General features: G+C 37.0%; 1 protein-coding gene across 1 annotated transcript in view; it reads left to right on the top strand.

Annotated features, from left to right (window-relative positions):
- The window catches only part of EMCN (endomucin), a 165,693-nt gene that overhangs the window by 114,744 nt on the left and 32,421 nt on the right, over positions 1-18,528 (top strand). The window contains exons 7-10 of the mRNA XM_074228105.1: positions 4,136-4,192; positions 4,765-4,809; positions 10,668-10,763; positions 18,429-18,453. Of these exons, the coding sequence (XP_074084206.1) occupies positions 4,136-4,192; positions 4,765-4,809; positions 10,668-10,763; positions 18,429-18,453 (223 nt within the window). The remainder of the gene's footprint in view (positions 1-4,135; positions 4,193-4,764; positions 4,810-10,667; positions 10,764-18,428; positions 18,454-18,528) is intronic.

Here is an 18,528-nt window from a genome sequence, read left to right as displayed (position 1 = left end):
CAGGGACAATTCCTTGATTTTTTTTGGTAACCCAAAAAAGTTATAACAGGGTTTGGTATGTGGTAAGTGACTAATAAATACATCTTTAATATTGACTGACAGGAAGAACATGGGATGGGAATATGATAACCCATTGAACACAGAAAGGAGGTATCCTGATCCTGGCAATTAGAAAATAACCTAATTCTATCCTACTCTATTTATGAATCCAATAATAAGACATGCAAAAATGTTCAAGGAGCCTCTACCTGCCCTTAAAAGCATAAGATAATTCTCTTTGCCAAGCCTTGAACCTATCTTTCTTCCTATCTTTATCTCATCCAACAACCTCTAAGGAAATTTTGGTCCAGTCAAGGATCACAAAACAGGCAATTAGTAATTTCAGCATCACACCATAGAAGTAGTATACCCCCGAAGTTGGGAACTAGAACAAAGTTCTATCCATTTCACTTTAGTTATATTTCTGACAATAAGATACAGAAAGGTGATCCATGTGTAACCCTATTTCTCATTAAGATAATCCCATGATTCTGTCTACTAGGAAGAACCACTAAAATATTTGAAATGCAAATGCATCCTTCACTGAGATAGGTTTGCCTTCTTTACAAGATGATGTTGACTCTATTTCCTTTCCTCTAGACTTAGAGAAACTGCTACTGGTCACTGGATCATAGTTAAAAAAAAAAAAAAAAGAAGTGCAAGTGAAAGAACATGGAGATACACACCTTAAACTTAGTCATTTTTACTCAATACTAGAACTGTCATCCAACCTGGCTAGGAGCTAATAATAAATTTGTTTGGATTTTGATGAATGATTCAAATTCACATTATTGCCTTCAGGTAATACATTGGGGTCCTAAAAGTTAACCCTTAGGAAATCCTCTGAGGCTTTGTACTGTTGATTAATATAAGCAGTCATTTTGTTCTCTCCAAACACAGTTTAGAGAGCAGTCATCCCTCCCTAAGACATTTGACTCTGGAAACAGCAATGGAAAGTGCAGAAGTTTCAGTTAGTTCCTGCTTTTTCATTTATTATTCTCTCTTTCTGCCTGCTTGGCACACTAGTCTGACATTTTTCTTTGTTCTTATGGGCATATATCTAGCTCCCTCCCACAGATCTTTTGCATGGCAAGAAGGATACAGGCACTAAATAGTATTCTTCCCCCACAGATGTCAAAAATGCACAGAAGTGCCAGGCTGTGGGTGGGACAAGGAGAACAGGCCAAGGAACACAGCAAGCCAGAGGGGTCTCACCGATGTAAGAAGGTGGTCTTGTCCTCATCTCTGCAGCACATGTCATTTATATTAATTAGTCAGAATTTAATTATTTAGAATACTGGCAGTTATGAGAAGCGGAGATGAAACCAAAAAGATAAGGCCTGTCCTCTAGTAGATTATAATTCAGATAGAAAATGTAGGTAGGAAAATGACATCTGAACACCCCCAAAAGAGAGAAAGTAGATTCTAGGTTCAAACTGGTAGAACTCTATGTAACTTTAAATATAAATTTGGAAAGATAACAAAAGGGGACTAGTGTATTATAGAAGCTGATCTAATCTAATGCAGGATAATGCCTTGATACTCCAATACCCCTAAGATATAATGGCTGCTTTGTTAATATGAACTGACTTTAATTAACTATCATTGCACCTGGAGACTTAGATTATCTTCACCTCCATTTTGTAAAGAAATCTAATGATTTGGAAGATGGAGGGACCTATGTTGGACAAGCCCATCCTTTGAGAAATGTTTTGGTTCTATTTTTGATTTTCTTTTTTTTCTATTTTTAATTTTCCCTGTAGTTACTGTTAGTAAAGTTGAATTCATGACCACATCTCCTTACCAGTAATAGAGTTTTGTGGGTATTTAGTATGAAGGGGGAAGAAAAATATCTTTGGACTCAAAACTTAATTTTTAATTCATAGGACACATTTAGATAGTAGTGAGTTTTGAGTCCATTTCCAATAAGGAGAGTACAAAAGGAATTATCTTAAACTTAATCAAGTAAATCCCAGATTATAGGTTAAATAAAGTTAGAATTCATTCCTACCAGGAGTTTGCCTGAAGGCAGAGATCGACTTTCCTAGCCCCAGTGCTGTAAGATTCGGTGTTGTTCTTTGTCATTTATTCTTGAAGATCATATCATCATGGAGATGATGCCATGGCATGTAAACGAATTGGATTTTAGTGACAGAGTAATGTGCTAAATCACCAGCCTCATTTTCCGTTCCAGAGCTAAATCCAGTAAGCAGATACTGGTTAGGATGACTGGAGATAGCCTGGATGTCAGGCGATCAGAATTAAGTGACTTGCCCAAGGTCACACAGCTAGTAGGTGTCAAGTGTCTGAGGTCAGATTTGAACTCAGATTCTCCAGACTCCAGGTGTTCTATCCACTGTACCACCTAACTGCCCTTTAAGAGCCAGAAGTCTTATTGATTAGTGAAAATCCACAGTAACTCCTTTTAGCAGTAAAAGTACATGGAAGACCCATTCTCCCCCAATATCTTTCAGCTTAAGTTCCAGTTTCCAACTTTTTCTCCTTGAACCCTAGAAAAAATACAAAATATGAGGTCCTGTGAATATTTTAAATACTTAAATACTCTGCAATAAGTGAAAAATCTTATCATCCACTGGTATTAATGAATGTGCAAAGATGCTTGTTTGAGAGATTAGAAAATCAGAAAGATTTTGACTCCTAAGTCTATGGGGGGGTTGGGTGTAAGGAGAGGTGGAGACTGAAAAAATGGTGGAATGTAAGCTGCTTGAGAGTAGGTACTACTTCATATTTGTCTTTGTATGTCAGTGGCTGAGCATCTATAGTTGATGCAAATAAGAACTTAATTTTTTATTGATTTTTTAATGGATGATACCTTGCTGAAGCTCAGTTTCCTTACTTATATAATGGGAATAATAATGCTTGTACATCCTGCCTCATGGAGTTGTCATAGTGAACAAGTGAAATAAAATTGTAAGCCATAAAGCCTTATGGAAACCAGATTACTATTATTATTATTATTATTATAACAGTGTTTGGAACATAAATGTTTAATGATGGTGGTGGTAGGGGTAGGTCTAGTAATAGTTGTAGTAGAAACAATAGCAGGAGCAATGTTTATAGCAATGGCCACAGTAAAAGCAGTAACAACAAGAGTAGTAATTGTGGAAGTGGGACGATAACTGTAGCAGTTAGTAAATAATAGTATTAGCAGTAGCACACCAGCAGTAGGAGTGGTAGTAGGAGCAGTAGTAATAACAGGAGCAGTTAGTAGTAACAGTAGCAGCAGCAGAAGCAGCAGAGTACTAATAGTGATAGCAGCAGCAGTAGCAGTAGCAGTAGCAGCAGCAGCAGCAGCAGCAGCGGTAGAGTAGTCACAGTAGCATAGTAGTATAGTAGTAGCAGTAATGGTAATAATAATAGAAATAACAATAGTAGTATCAGTAACAGTAGTAGTAGTAGAAGCAGTGATAGTGTACCAGTAGTCATAGTGATAATAGCAGCAGCAGCAGTAGTAGCAGTAGTATTGGTAGTAGTAGTATTGGTAGTAGTATTGGTAGTAGTAGTAGTATTGGTAGTAGTAGTAGTAGTAATAGTATTGGTAGTAGTATTGGTAGTAGTAGTATTGGTAGTAGTAATAGTAGTAGTAGTCGTATTGGTAGTAGTATTGGTAGTAGTAGTAATATAGGTAGTAGTATTGGTAGTAGTAGTAGTAATAGTATTGGTAGTAGTATTGGTAGTAGTAGTATTGGTAGTAGTAATAGTAGTAGTAGTCATATTGGTAGTAGTATTGGTAGTAGTAGTAATATAGGTAGTAGTATTGGTAGTAGTAGTAGTAGTAGTATTGGTAGTAGTATTGGTAGTAGTAGTAGTAGTATTGGAAGTAGTAGTATTGGTAGTAGTATTGGTAGTAGTAGTAGTATTGGTAGTAGTAGTAGTAGTATTGGTGGTAGTAGTAGTATTGGTAGTAGTAGTAGCAGTAGTAGTAGTAGTAGTAGTAGCAGTAGTAGTAGTGGACATCTAGCTATTATTAATCCATTCCAAGAAATAGTTTGGTGTATTCAACCCCAAAACTAAATTTGCAAAAGAAGTAAGCTAAGGAACATAGATTATCTCTGACTTTGTTTTCTATCCACAGAAAATGCCTTGGAAACCTCTTCCACGCCCTATATCAAGGACCAGGGAAGCATCAAAGGTCTGACTCTCTATGTCTGGAATGGGAATTATGATCCCTCCTTGGGATAAAGCTATAAGCCCTTCAGATTGGGGATTATTGACTCCTCCATGAAAACATCACTGAAAAGAGAAATGTCTTCTGCTTGTGCTTCATTGTCCAGACATTGCTCTGTTTACCTGAGTGGTTGGGAGTGATTTAAGTGGCAAACAAGGAAACTCAGAGGCAGTTTTATTTCCCTTTCATTCTTCCTAGGAATTCTATGAGCATTCCTTGGCCTGGTTCTGAGTCTATAAGAAAAAAATTTCCCATGGGCTTTTGGGGGTGGCTGACCCAATTCTTTTCTAATACCCATAGGTAGTTCTCCTATAAGGGCATTTCTTCTAACATAGGGGAAGAAACTGGGGCCTTAGTGATGTCTTATTTCAGAAATGGCTTAAATGAGGTATCAGAATGGGATGAGGCAATGCAACCACAATTGTCCCTGAAAATATTTATGCTAACTCGAGATTCAATCTCTCTCTCTCTCTCTCTCTCTCTCTCTCTCTCTCTCTCTCTCTCTCTCTCTCTCTCCATTCTCTCTTAAATGACAGACTCTGACAACACAAGCTCCCTTGTGAACAGCAACTCTTATTCCAGTAAGTAAATATGCATTTTTATTCCCTAATCTTCAAATTCTCTAGTGGTCAAAGGCCAGGCTGATGAAAGAGACAGTGGGGTCAGGAAAAGTGTGTGTGGGGGGCGTGTATGTGTGTGTGTGTGTGTGTTGGTGAATATGTAATATGTACAACATGAGGGGAATGATTAGAGCCCTGGCAGACTTATCTCCAACCTTGGTGAACCAAAGCCCCCATTATCAAAGCAATCTAAGCATCCTTGCTGTGAGATTCCCCTCTGAGGGAAGTAAGGCTTAACAAGCCTCCAGTCTGCCTTGGTCTCTCACCCTAGGGCATGGCAATTACTCCCAAGAATGGAGGTTGAATTGATGTGACAGAACACAGATGCCCCATTAGAGCACAAACACCCAAAGCTGTGTACAAGTGAATATTAACAGACCTTCAGTTTAACACATACACATAGATACAAAACTTTTCAGATGATTTCCCTGTATGTGTAATGCACATAGGGGTTCATAAACCATGTACTTTTAAAGTTAAATCGCGAATGTCTGGAGCTAAAATGAATGATTAGAATATTCATGAAATGACATGTAGTGAAGGACAATGAAATGATTATTTAATCCAAGAGAAGCAGTTACTGTGATAAACATATTACCAATATCGCATCTGATCCTCACATCATCTTCATCATGGGAAATGGGTTCTATTATTTTACCTATATCCCATATAAGAAAACTGAGGGAAATAGAGGTTAAGTGTCTTACCCAGGGTCACACAGCTAGTTAGTGTCTGAGGACAGTCTTTCTGACTCCAGGTCCTGTGTTCTATCCACTATACTACCTAGGTGCCCCATAGAAGGGAGGAATGACATCACTTCCTAACAAGATCCTTGTGAAAGCCAAACATACCTGCTCATTTAGGCATGTTTCCTTTTAGTCATGAATATTAATGGTCTTCCTTTTATTTCGGTCGATAACCTAAAGGCTTACAATGTGTCTAGCTTTTATAATAGAAGTATAAACAGCCTTAAGTATAATTGGCTCGATAGTCTCATTTCCTGGCTGGGGGAGAAGTCTTTTTTGCCAGAACTATATAAGAATTGGAAAATATGAAGAAAGAACAGAGAAGGCTGTGTTTTGCTGTCACCTACATGCCTACATGTCTATACAAATGCATGTATATAAGTATATATAATATACGCATATGTCTGCATGTTTATACCCACCCCTTTATTGCAAAAGCCTTTTCTCAGAATTATTTATCTTATCTGGGAAATACCCATGAGGAATTATGACAGATGTTCAAAGAAACAAAAAAAAAGTCACATATTAAGAAGGAAGGTAGCAAAAAGACATTCTACCTTACTAACCCAAATTGTTGCAGGAATATTCCTTTGTTTTTAACAGAAGCCATTTTCTCCTGAACGTTAAAAGCTGATTGTTCATATTTCATTGCATTGGGGATATATTTTATTTCCTTTCCTGTCTTCTCTTATTTTGAAGGGGCACTGTGGGGGGAGGGGGTAAAAATCTGCTTCTTTCAAAGTCTTGAGTTATGATGGAAACTGCACATGACTCTGTCATATGTATAGCTGCTCCGTTGATCGTAACGTGCTTTGAGTCCAGTGTGTGGCTCTGGGCAGAGCTACATTGCCAAAAGATCCTGTACCTGGATACCCTTCCAATCCTAAGTAACCTACCCCAGGTTTCTAAAGAGCTAAGAATCATTTGGGGTGCTGGAGAAGGGAGGAAAGGGATAGATTTCCCTTCTGCTTGGAAACCTTTTTTTCCCCTCAGAAAGGTTACAAGACTGACATCAAGTGGATTAATCTGAAATAACAGCTACAGAATCAAAAGATCATAGACTCTCAGAACTGAAGTGAGTTTCTTTAGTATTTGGTCCAGCTCATATCCAAAGAGGAGTCCTTCAGAAAATGGACATAAAAGTGGCTGTTCAGTCTTTGCTGAAGAATCTCTAGGGAGAGAAAACCCACTGCCTGCTGAAAAAGTTAGGAAATTTGCGTTTAGTTTGACTACTTATGGTCTTTGGGACTAAGCATAACAAATTTAATTTCTTATTCACATTTCACTCCTTCCTATCCTTGAAGATGGTTGTCATATATCGCCTCAAGCCTTCAGCAGACTAAACTTCTCTTTTTTCTTTCATATAACTGTTTTTCATCCTTATATCATACCTCTGAACTTACTCTCACCTGATCACTGTATTTCCTAAAATGCGACTCTAAGGAAAATGATCACAAAATACAAATGTGGCCTACCTGGGGTAGAAAAAAACAAACACAAGAGTAGATCGTTATCTGCCAACTTCTTGGCCTTCTGGGCCTTCTTCTACTTTTAAAATAACCTAACTTTCAGTGATTCCCCTGCCAGACTGTTTACTCAAATTGGGTTTGCATTTCATAAAAACTCCAGGTCTCTTTCCATGCAAAACTGTCCTCTGGCTGTTTCTGTGCCATCCTATACTCGAACAATTGATTTTGTGAACCCACGTTCAGGGCTTTCATTTATTTCTAGTAAATTTCAACACATTGGATTTAGCCAATTGTTTGGTCTATTGAACATTTTTGGACCCTGATTCTGTCATCTGTGACATTAATTTGGTCTCATTTTAAAAAAAAGACATTTTGTATCTTATTGTAAACTTGGCACCAGGGGAAAAGAGACAGAGACAGAGAGACCCAGAGACAGAGAGACAGTTTTAAAAAAAAGAGTGAGATAGAGAATTTTAATCCTTTCTAAAACTATATATGACAATCATCCTTTCATTGAAATCATCAATAATAATTATGACTAGCCTCAAAATCAAAGAGATCCTTGGGGGGGGGAGTGAGAGAGAGAGAGAGAGAGAGAGAGAGAGAGAGAGAGAGAGAGAGAGAAGGAGAGAGAAAGAGAGAGTTGGAGAAATAGATAGATAATAATATTTGTCTTTTGCTCTCCAAGAAGGCCATGATATCAGGAAGGTACTTGATTGGATTTGAGTGAGAGGGTCTGTGCTAAGTTACCAGCCTCACTTTCTCCTCCAGAACCATGGGGTTCAATGGCCAGATATGAATCAGGGGGATTGGAGATGACCCTGGATGTGGGACAAGCAGGGTTAAGTAACTCACCCAAGGTCACACAGCTAGGAAGTGATAAGTGTCTGAGGCTGGATTCGAACACCCATCCTCCTGACTTGAAGGCCAGTGTTCTATCCACTGTGCAACCTAGCTGCCTAGATAGATAGATGGATAGATGATATAAAATAGAGAGGATAAATATAAATATATATATAGATGATAAATATAAATATATAGATTATATATGCATATATATATATATATAGAGAGAGAGAGAGAGAGAGAGAGAAAGTGAGAGAGAGAGAGATCCATAGGTCATTCAACCACTTCTATAATCATCAAACTCTTTCAGCACTCAGTTTACATTTTCCTATTTTTATCTATAAAAATGGCATGAGATTTTCAGATTCTTTGGCGAAATAGAGGCATCCCCTGGTGTTCTAGTCAATAATATTAAAAGAAAAGAAAAGAAATGAGGTTAGAGATGGGTATGACCTAGTCTTAAAGACATCATACTTGTTCTTGGAGGTTATTGTTTCTCCTTTGCATGGGATTTTTAAATTTTTCATTATCTTTTGTTTTTATTTCACCCTCATTCCAAATATATCTCTCTATTCAGAAAGCCATTTCATTTACAACAAAGAATTTAAAAAAGACATAAAGTGGGAAAAACTGCTTCACTTTTTAAATACTCATAAATTATCTGTCCTTTTTAATAAGACATTCTAGAAATTTTGCCAGGAATCAAAAGCAAAATCGATGAAGACTATTCTTTCCTTAGAGACACATTTCTATCTCTCAGACCTGTTGCACCTTTCCTATTCTTTATAATTTTCTAAAGATCACTGACAATAGCTCAGGATCACATCTGCTGTGTTATTCAACATTCATTGATATAAAGAGGGTCTCTTAAAACTTAATGCAGCTTCAGGTTGCACTAAGAATTTGGAGGTGCCTCGTATAGGTCTCCTGAGTCTATCAACTTTAAATTATTGAAATTATCAAAGCGTGCTCTTATCACCTTGCAACTTAATGTGGGATTCAGCTTCCAATTTCTTATAGTTTTAGCCTTTTCACATGAATATCATTTCCTTTGGTCAAGATAGAAGCAAAATAGAAGAATTGAGTGGTTCTGTCTTCTCTATGTCATTTCATCCCATCCCATCATCCCATGCAAGTCTGATTGTCTTTTTTCTTTGCTTCAATATAGGGGGAAAGGGACCTTTTTTGCTGTTGTTTTCATATTCATTGCCAGGTCAACTAATACATTCTAACTAAATAGGTTCACTGTGCCTTTGCAATATACTTTGGATGACTTGTATCAAATTTTCCAGACATTTTGGTATTCCGTATCCTTGCATCACTGGAAGAATGCAATATGAAAAAGATGAGGTTTTGTTTCAGGCAGAAGCTTGGGACTATTAAATATACTATATAACTCCTCAAATTCAATCTAGCACTTTTCCCATTTATTTCTGGGTTCACTTGATACACTATTTACAGTATGTATCTGAGATACATATATTCATAGACAAGTATTCTCTTATCTATTTATTTTCATTTTCTGCTCGAATATTCAGACCAACCTCCTTTGGTCTCATTTAAAAGGTTCACCATTTTCCCAGAACTTGATGTAATCAGAACGATGTTATCCATAAATCGTCCCATTTGAAGAACCTCACAAGTTCCAGAAAATTCTTCTTCCATTTTAGCCTTTCTGCTGAACATCCTTCTATATATGTGTCTTTTCATTTGAGTTCTTTAAAAAATCATGTGTATTGAGATGACTCAGAACATTGTTTCAGTTAAAGACAACGATTGTTTCTCTCCTGTCCCCAAAACAAACAATAAACAACTATCACAAGCCAAAGGATCATCACCACGGCCACTATAACGATCATCAGCAAGACAAACAGTACTCAGAACAGTGCCACTCAAAATTCGGTTGTTCTTCAATACCTGTGATCCAACTTGTAATATCTCATAATCATGCCAAACAATTGGTTGCATAATAATATCAGTATTCATATACCAAATTATTTTCTTGGAAGACAATGGGGTTAAGTGACTTGCCCGAGGTCACACAGACAATTATTAAGTGTCTGAGGCTGAATTTGAATTCAAGTCCTCCTGACTCCAGGGCCGTTGCTCTATCCACTGTGCCACCTAGCTGCCCCCATATACCAAATTAAAGCTTGCAGAACCTTGGAAAATGTCATGTTTTACTCAAAGTAATCCTGAGAGGTAGCTGCTGTCATGATTCCCCCACTTTTACAGATGAGGAAATTGAGGCAGGCGGAGAGTCATGACTTACCCAGGGTCCCAGCTAGTAAGTGTCTGAAGTCTTCCTCTTTCCAAGTCCAGAGTTATATCTAATATGTAGAAATACAGTAGGTTAAATGTTCGCCATGGGAAGGGAAGACCTGAGAGAAAATTTTGAGTAGCAAAAGAGTGTATAAGATCTTCTTGCTCTTTTCTCATCTCCTCACTAATCAGAATATAGATTTTTATTCTCCATATTTTACTTTTTTGCCCCACTAAGGCAAAATGTGACTAAATGAACTAAAATCGTATACCTAAATTGAAAAAGATTGACTTTTCTCCATGCAAGGAGAAGAAAGGGAGAATACTTTTTATTAAACAATAGAAGGCAGATGATGAGACCTACCTACAGAATTATGATGAAGATATCAAATGAGTTTGCGTGTCTCTTCTTTGTAGACTATTAAGTACCGTATAAACGTAAAGTGTCATTAATGTTAACATTTTTATTATCTATTTCCTAATAATTTCCCTTTAGGTGTGATTTTGCCAGTTGTTATTGCTCTGATAGCAATAACGCTCTCAGTATTTACTCTGGTAGGACTATACCGAATGTGCTGGAAGACAGACCCAGGTATGTATTTAATACTTTTTGAAGGAACGATAAAGGCCCATCCCATACCAATTTTAAGCCTCACTGGAAAGATGTGTAGTACTAGATAGGAAAGAGAGGTATCATTTCTTGATTGGGGAAAAATTTGCCTTCCTCTTCCTGAAGGACCAGAAAAGAAGCATCCTTCCCCGAGAAGCTCATAAAGGTGGGGAGTAAGTTATAGTGATGTGTCACCATTTGTGGAACCATTGGATATGTGTTTAAATGTACAACCCTACTAAGAGAGATTTTTAAATCCACTTTCCTCTAAGGAAAAGGGATCACTGCTATGTAATACAGTAATTCTTTTGTAGTCAAAAGTATTTTGGCTAGTATAAACACATAATGTACGGAGTGCTAGACTTGGAGACACTTTGGTATTCTGTATTCTTGTATCAATGGAAGAATATGATATTAAAAAGATGAGTTTCTGTTTGTGCTGGAAGACAGACCCAGGTATGTATTTAATATTTTTGTTTCAGTTCTGCCTTGAGATACTTACTTGTGTAACCATGGGCAAGTAATGAAACCTCTTTAAGATTCAGTTTCTCATTGGTAAAATAAAATATTGGACTGAGTCTGCTAGGCTTCAACTTCTAAATCTCTGGTTCTAACCGGGAGCCTAGTATTTCAAAGGAATGGAACTTTCATTTCACATTTATTTTTTTTAAAATATCACATAAGATGGCACTCTCGATACTAAATATTTCATTGAAGAAAAGTCTACCAAACCATTATCAGATGTAGAAAAATCAATAGCAATTATTTTTATATGACATACAAAACCACAGTGTTCTGGGCTTTGCCAGCTGGTGAAGTGTTACTAGCTACCTCACAAATGCAATTCCTGGGACTAATCAATGACTGTAGGACACACAAATGCTTTGAGGCAGAGAAAGTCCAAGTTCAAATTGTCAAGAAAAACTAGCAATATTCATTTCAGTTCTCTGTGTGAAACAAGAAGAAAACAAATCAATCTTTCCCATCTTGCTTGGGAAGAATGTGGTAAGAGTCCTCAAGACCACCTAAAACGTGTGTCTTTAGCCAGTTTCCAAGAGATGGAGGGGATAACATTTTCATAAATTAGTTTAAATTCCTTTAGCTTCCAAGCCACCAATTCTGCCTTTCATGGGGAATCAAATAACCTAGATAAAGCCAGTGCTCATTGTCAGTATACGAGTGAAGGATGAGGAGCTGAATTCATCAGTCAAAACATTTTATACTAGCAAAGTGGCTTTTCATTTGCACATCTAAAAGCAAGTTATCTGGGAAGTTAATACTTTTCTGCAAATGAGGTAGCTTAGTTATAAACCAGGACACAGAACAAAATCAGGAAAAAAACGATTAAATTTAAGGTCATAGAAACATGTGTAACATGTATATCTTTAAGATAGATAGGTTGGGAGGCAGCTAGGTGGTGAAGTGGATAGAGCACTGGCCCTGGAGTCAGGAGGACCTGAGTTCAAATGGGTAATCACAAAATGAGCCAACATCATCTGGATAATGCTTAATTTGGAAAGAAAGTGCAGCATGGCTATCATTATACCATTTAACACCAGGAATTCATAAGCCCTTCAAGAATGTGGGTGAGATTTCTTCATAAGTAAACAAAATCTAACCTATTAGCTCTCTATAAAACCTGAGGATGACATAAGAAAAAGAATGTTGTACTTCAAATCTACCAATCTTAGCTCAGGGCTTGATTCATCGCATGCTTTATGAATTTGGGCAAATGATTGAATCTCTCTGAGCTTCAGTTTCCACATCTGTAAGATGGGAGTAACTGCCCACATGGCTATGTTCTACCTAGACCAAGAAGGAACAGTTGTGCAAACTGCATTCAGATTTAGGCTTAATGTCAGGTGAAATGTTTTCTAACCATAAGAATTGTCTATAAGTGGAATACCTTAACAAATAGAAAGGACATAGAAACCAACTGAAGCCTGAATGGTCGCTTGCCATGGATCTTGTAAAAAGAACTCCTATTTAAGAATAGGAATGGCCAGATAATCCCCAAGATTCCCTTCACCTTTTGAGATTTTATCCTGCCTTCCTCAGAGAGGTACTGAGATGCAGAATGAACTTCTATAATCAAAGATTGTTGAATAATAACAAGATTCTTAGAGCTTAGCATGGTGTGTGGGATTTAATGAATGCTTGTAGACTGATTGTCCAGAGCATGTGGACATTCACCAAACTGTGACCATATGTGTCATGAGCTGAATTGCTAAAGAAAAAGAAAGTCGATTTTCAATGGCGATGGGAAAGTCTGTTCAAATGAGGAAAACGCTTCAGGATCATTTAAAATCAACAAATATATTGTTTCAGTTTGAAAAGAATCTTGTAGTGATCTGATGACTTACCTGTACTAGAAGACATTTGAGTCATACAGATTTTTGATACTTGGTTTCTCTGAGTTAGAAAGTCAGCAAAAAGAACTTTTAGAATTCTGTTTGTTTATGTGCTTTCTCTGAAATGAGAATCAAGTATTTTGAACATTGTTTAGTTTTTCTTTCCTTTATCCCTCTGGTTTATAATCCTCCATAAAAATCCTCTTTTATGCCACATACTGACTTAGAGGTGACCCTGGGTTTTTGAAAACTTTGTCAGCAGAGCCCAAATTCTAGCAGGTTAAACACTGGGAAAAACTTCAAATATGGTTGAATGACAGACTAAATCTGTTTTCCAAAGATCAATTTAGTTCATTTCGGAGAGATATAGCACCAGTAGTCTGGCCATCTGCCAATGATGGGGTAGGGGCTGGAGGAAACACACAGTAATCCATTATATGAAGAAAATAAAAAATTCCTCTCAGTTCTATGTGATCCCATTCTGCTTCTAGGGTGACACTGGGAAAAGGGTGAGAATCATAAAGTTTTTAGACCAATGAAAATTTCAATTTGACTACTGGTACTTGAAAGATAAGACTTTTGTAAAATTGCCAAATATATCATATATTCGACTGAGAAAGCTGAAGCACATCAATATTGACATTCTAACTATAAGCAAAACCAGTAGAAAGATGTTGGAGCTACATGGAATTCCTTGGGTTCATAGGTACTCCTAGGAAAAGTTAAAAAAAAAAAAAGGAACTGGTGCAGCAGGCTCTATGATATAGACCAAAGCTACATAAAACATTTCATGCAACAATGATATGTTGCAATACTAATCAATATTTGCAAAAGAGTCCCATGAGGGGCAGCTAGGTGGTGCAATGGAGAGAGCATCGACCATAGAGTCAGGAGGACCTAAGTTCAAATCTGACCTCAGACACTTAATAATTTCCCACCTGTGTGACCTTAGGCAAGTCACTTAAGCCCATTGCCTTAAATAAATGAAATTAATTTTTTTTTGCAATTCTTTGTTTTTTAGTGTTTTTTTTGCAAGGCAATGGGGTTAAGTGGCTTGCCCAAGGCCACACAGCTAGGTAATTATTAAGTGTCTGAAACTGGATTTGAAACCAGGTACTCCTGACTCCAAGGCCAGTGCTTTATCCACTATGCCACCTAGCCACCCCAAAATTAATTTTTAAAAAGGAGTCCCATGAAAAATTTTGCAATTTATACATCGATGAAAAATGAATAAGTTCAAAGGCTTATGGAAAATTTTTTAAAAAGGCACACCTCTATTTCATGAACTCTTCATTTGTAAAGACTGGAGCTAGTAAGATCTGGACATGGAGATTACTAAATTACAGTATATAGAATAAAACTGGCTTTATTTTGACTGTTAAGCAAAGAGGAGCTTTGCCTGAATCAGATTTGAACAGCCAGCTGGAGCTAAAATCAGAGTGTGGGAGAAGAAGAAAGAAGAGGAAAAAAGAGAAGGAGGAGGAGGAGGAGGAGGAGGAGAAGGGAAGGGGGAAAGGGAAGAGGAAGAGGAAGAGGAAGAAGATGAGGAAGAAGAAGAAGAAGAAAGGAGAAGAACAAGACGAAAGAAAAAAGAAGGAAGGAATAATAGTGAAAACTATACGGAATGAAGATAAATTCATAAACCATGAATTATATTTTTAAAAATAATTGAAAGTAAAATATATTAAATGTACAACACTGGCATCAGCACCAACTCTAATAATTTCATATAAAAGTTTCATCAATATCAACTTTGTACCATAACAAGAAAGCCAAAAAAGTCTATCCTTAATCTGAAGATATCTGAATCATTTACATAACATGGAGAGAAATGGCCACCAAAAGCAACACTGGGTGAAAAATATAAACTCACCTAAAAAATTTTATGCAAAAGAATGAGGTTTGGTTATGAGCAGTATCACCTCATAAAGCAAAGAAAGGCAGCAAAGTGAAAATTCAGTTTCAAAGAAATGTGGCAAGATATTCTATTAACCAATTGTCCCAAGAACATTCAAAAATGAACAATTTCCACCCAGCTATACTCCTAGACTTCATTATAATCTCCAGAAACTCAACCTCCTGAAAAATTTCATCAACTCTGAAATTCACACCCATATAACACCCGCTTCTTCTGGAACTTTCCATTCCTCTGATTGGAAAGGGAGGAGGGCAGACCTCAAGAGAGTTTCTTCCAGATTCTCCATTTTTCAAAGGACCCCAGACCAGTCATCTCATTATTTCCCACCAGCTTCAGGGTTTCACCATGAAGCCCTGTCTACTGGGAACCCTCTCCTCCCCCTTACCCCTGCTGCATTTTAGTTTCTTTTTTATATGCTGCCCTTTCTTGTTAACTCATGAACTCTCTGAGAATAGGGACTATCTTTTACCCTTCTTTGTAATCCCAGATCTTAATAAATGTGTATTAACTGTTTTTTCATCCAGGGTGATGTATTCACTATAATTGGAACTAACAACACAGTCCCTGAAATGCTTTTAGAAGAGTAGGAAATGACACTAAAGAGAATGAAGAAGAGAAAAGCAGTCATATTGGACAAATTTAGTGAGAGGAGATTATAATGGAGATGATACAATTGTGAGGACATTAAGGGTCGGATTTTAAAGATTTCAAAAAAAAGGGAAAGAAGTCAAAAGGATGAAGACTATATATATTGGAATTTTTAGTGTCAGAAAAGAGTAAATAAAGAAAAAAATGTGTCAATGACTAATGAATATATGCTTACTCTTCCATTTAAAATAAAACTTTATGACAGTAAATGTATGCAAGGATTGAAGGTATCCTTAGCAAAGGTATTAAGATGGAACTAGCATATAGTCAACAATGGACCATCCTTACCATTTTCCTATACACTGTGTTTATTGTTTGTTGATTGTAAAAATGATTTTGATTGGGTAGAACAAAGCATTATATTAAAAAAAGATCTTTTATAGCTCTCTCCAATCCATAGATGAAGATCATTCAGGATTCCTTAGAAAATGTAACAATAGAATTACACTGCTCAATGACCCTCTGAGCAGATTGGTTGAGTGACTAAGAAAGGAATTGAATGCTCACAAAATGTATTCATTTCTCATGATGACTGGGAAGAAGGTTTAGTTCAGAGTCCAGATCAAACTATAATTTCCTATAGTTTGTAAGGTATTCCTGATTCTCCTATTTATGGATGACATGGTAGTGACTGAATCAAACTTTGAGACAGGAAAGAACCTCCAACAAGAAATACAGCAATCACTATAAGGAGAGTGGCTTCTCTAAAAAACCAAATGGATATAAAACGTCTCTTGTCATGGTCCAAGAGCCAAACATCAGAGTATGCCAGGAACTCCTATATTGTCCCAAGCCATGAAGAAGTTATGCCAGTAGTCTTGAGTCTTCAATCCCTTGAGCTAATCAAGTTTCAAGAATGGTTTCAGTGCCTTAAAACATTAGTCTAGCTCACAGGGAATTGGGGAGTTAGAATATTACTGACACCATAACAACTTATATGCTTCCAATAATATGTATAACTGGGATAAACCAATGATCTTGGCCCAGATTTGAAAAGTAAGAGAGTAGACTGAATTATGTTCAGAAATTCCTATCTTGATCACTCTTTTACCAAACCCAGGCTTCCCATGCAAGCATAGGTCCATTTTTCAACAATAACATTTATTCAGCTATGCACTGCTGCTTCAGAAGAACTAAAACGAGTACAACAAAGAGGATAATGGAGAGATATTTGGAGTATGTGACTAAGCTGCAGCACATAACCAATAAGAAACTCTAAAGAAAAAGTAAAGCTGTTATTTAAAAATTGCATGATAGGAGAAAAAGATGGGCAGCTCCAATGGTATAAATGAAGGATGACCTGGGTCTAATCATCATGCTCTCTTGATATTCTTAGGGTGTCAGGACAAATTGAGGGAAGCTTTGAGCATGTTGGGTGGGATTTATGTGTAAAAACTTTGAGCAGAACAAAGATAAGAGTCCCAAATAGGCAGGAATAGATAGTAATCTGAATCATTGGAGGGAGTCAACATGCAAACAAATATTTGTGCATATTTACATAAATATATATGTGTATATACATACAAACATACATCTATTATTTTAAATATAGAAAATATACATTTATATAGAGAGACATGTTTACAAAGGTATAATCATGTTTAAGGTATTATCACAAATGTACAAACTTACTCCCCCCATGCCCCTATACGTGGGAAGAATAATCTTCTGCCCCTCTGCACTACCTTAGTCTCTGAGGAGAGGAAGAGGATTAGGTTCCTAGATTAATTTAGTTGCCATGGAGCACAGAAACACACACACACACACACACACACACACACACACACACGTGTGCGTGTGTGTGTGTGCTTAACAAATGGGAGATAATCTCAGAAGGAAGGTATTTAATGAAAGAAGAAATAAGCTACAGAAAAATTCATGTAACTTCTGTCAGAGTTAAAAAAGAGTGAAGACAAGAAAAGTCCTTTCTGATAAATTAGCAAAAGAAAAATCCTCATAACAGAGCAGTACAGAGACAAGGATCCTTGTGAAATGTGGAGACCCAAACAAGAAACAAGGTTATTTTGTTTGCCACTATGGTCAATTCAAAACAAAAATTCTACACCCACATGTATTTTCTATCAGATGGATCCTAGTACGTTTGGGGACCTAGCTGCATTTTATTAACTTCAGCAACATCTTGGGTGACGTTTTTTTGTGGGGCCAGTTCCGACCATTGCCTTGAGAGATAATTGCAAGCAGGAGTTTGTGGTATTGCTGCTCTGCAAAGACTATGATTTGCATCCCAAGCAAAAGAAATGCACAAAGGAGAAAGTGGAAAATCCAATTCTCCTGTCTGGAAAGTAATTTAATCCATTGTGCCTGGAAGCGGCAGAGTGACATTAGATATTTGTAGGACCTGCCATAATGGGTAGCATTCTCACACAGCTGCATGGAATCACAGGCCCCAAGAAAACACAGAACTTTCTTATTTCGGAACTAAGGTCTCTGGATTTGGCCTAATCAGGAGAACCCGAGGAATAGTTTAGGGAAATAATAAACCATAAATTGGCTATAAGAACATCAATACAGAATTCTGAAACCACACAGAATCATTCCTTAGGAACTGGCAGTTGTTAATAAAGGGTTTTGTTGTCATTGTTTTTGTTGTTGCAGTATTATTTTATTTTGTCCTTCTGCAATTGGGGATTGACCTAAAAAGTCTCTAAGTTTCCTTCCAGCTAGAAAATTCTATGATTCTACCAAAACACCCATTTTCTTTTATTTCAGGGACACCAGACAGTGGAACTGACCAGTAAGTAGGAGTTATGTTTATTATATTGAGGGTAGACTGATGAGTTAGCATGGTGTTATAGAGAGATCACTGGAT

This window comes from Macrotis lagotis, chromosome 3, assembly GCF_037893015.1.
Source record: "Macrotis lagotis isolate mMagLag1 chromosome 3, bilby.v1.9.chrom.fasta, whole genome shotgun sequence".
Classification (NCBI taxonomy): domain Eukaryota; kingdom Metazoa; phylum Chordata; class Mammalia; order Peramelemorphia; family Peramelidae; genus Macrotis; species Macrotis lagotis.
Note: the sequence above shows the minus strand (reverse complement) of the source record. Positions and strands in the feature narration are given on the sequence as shown.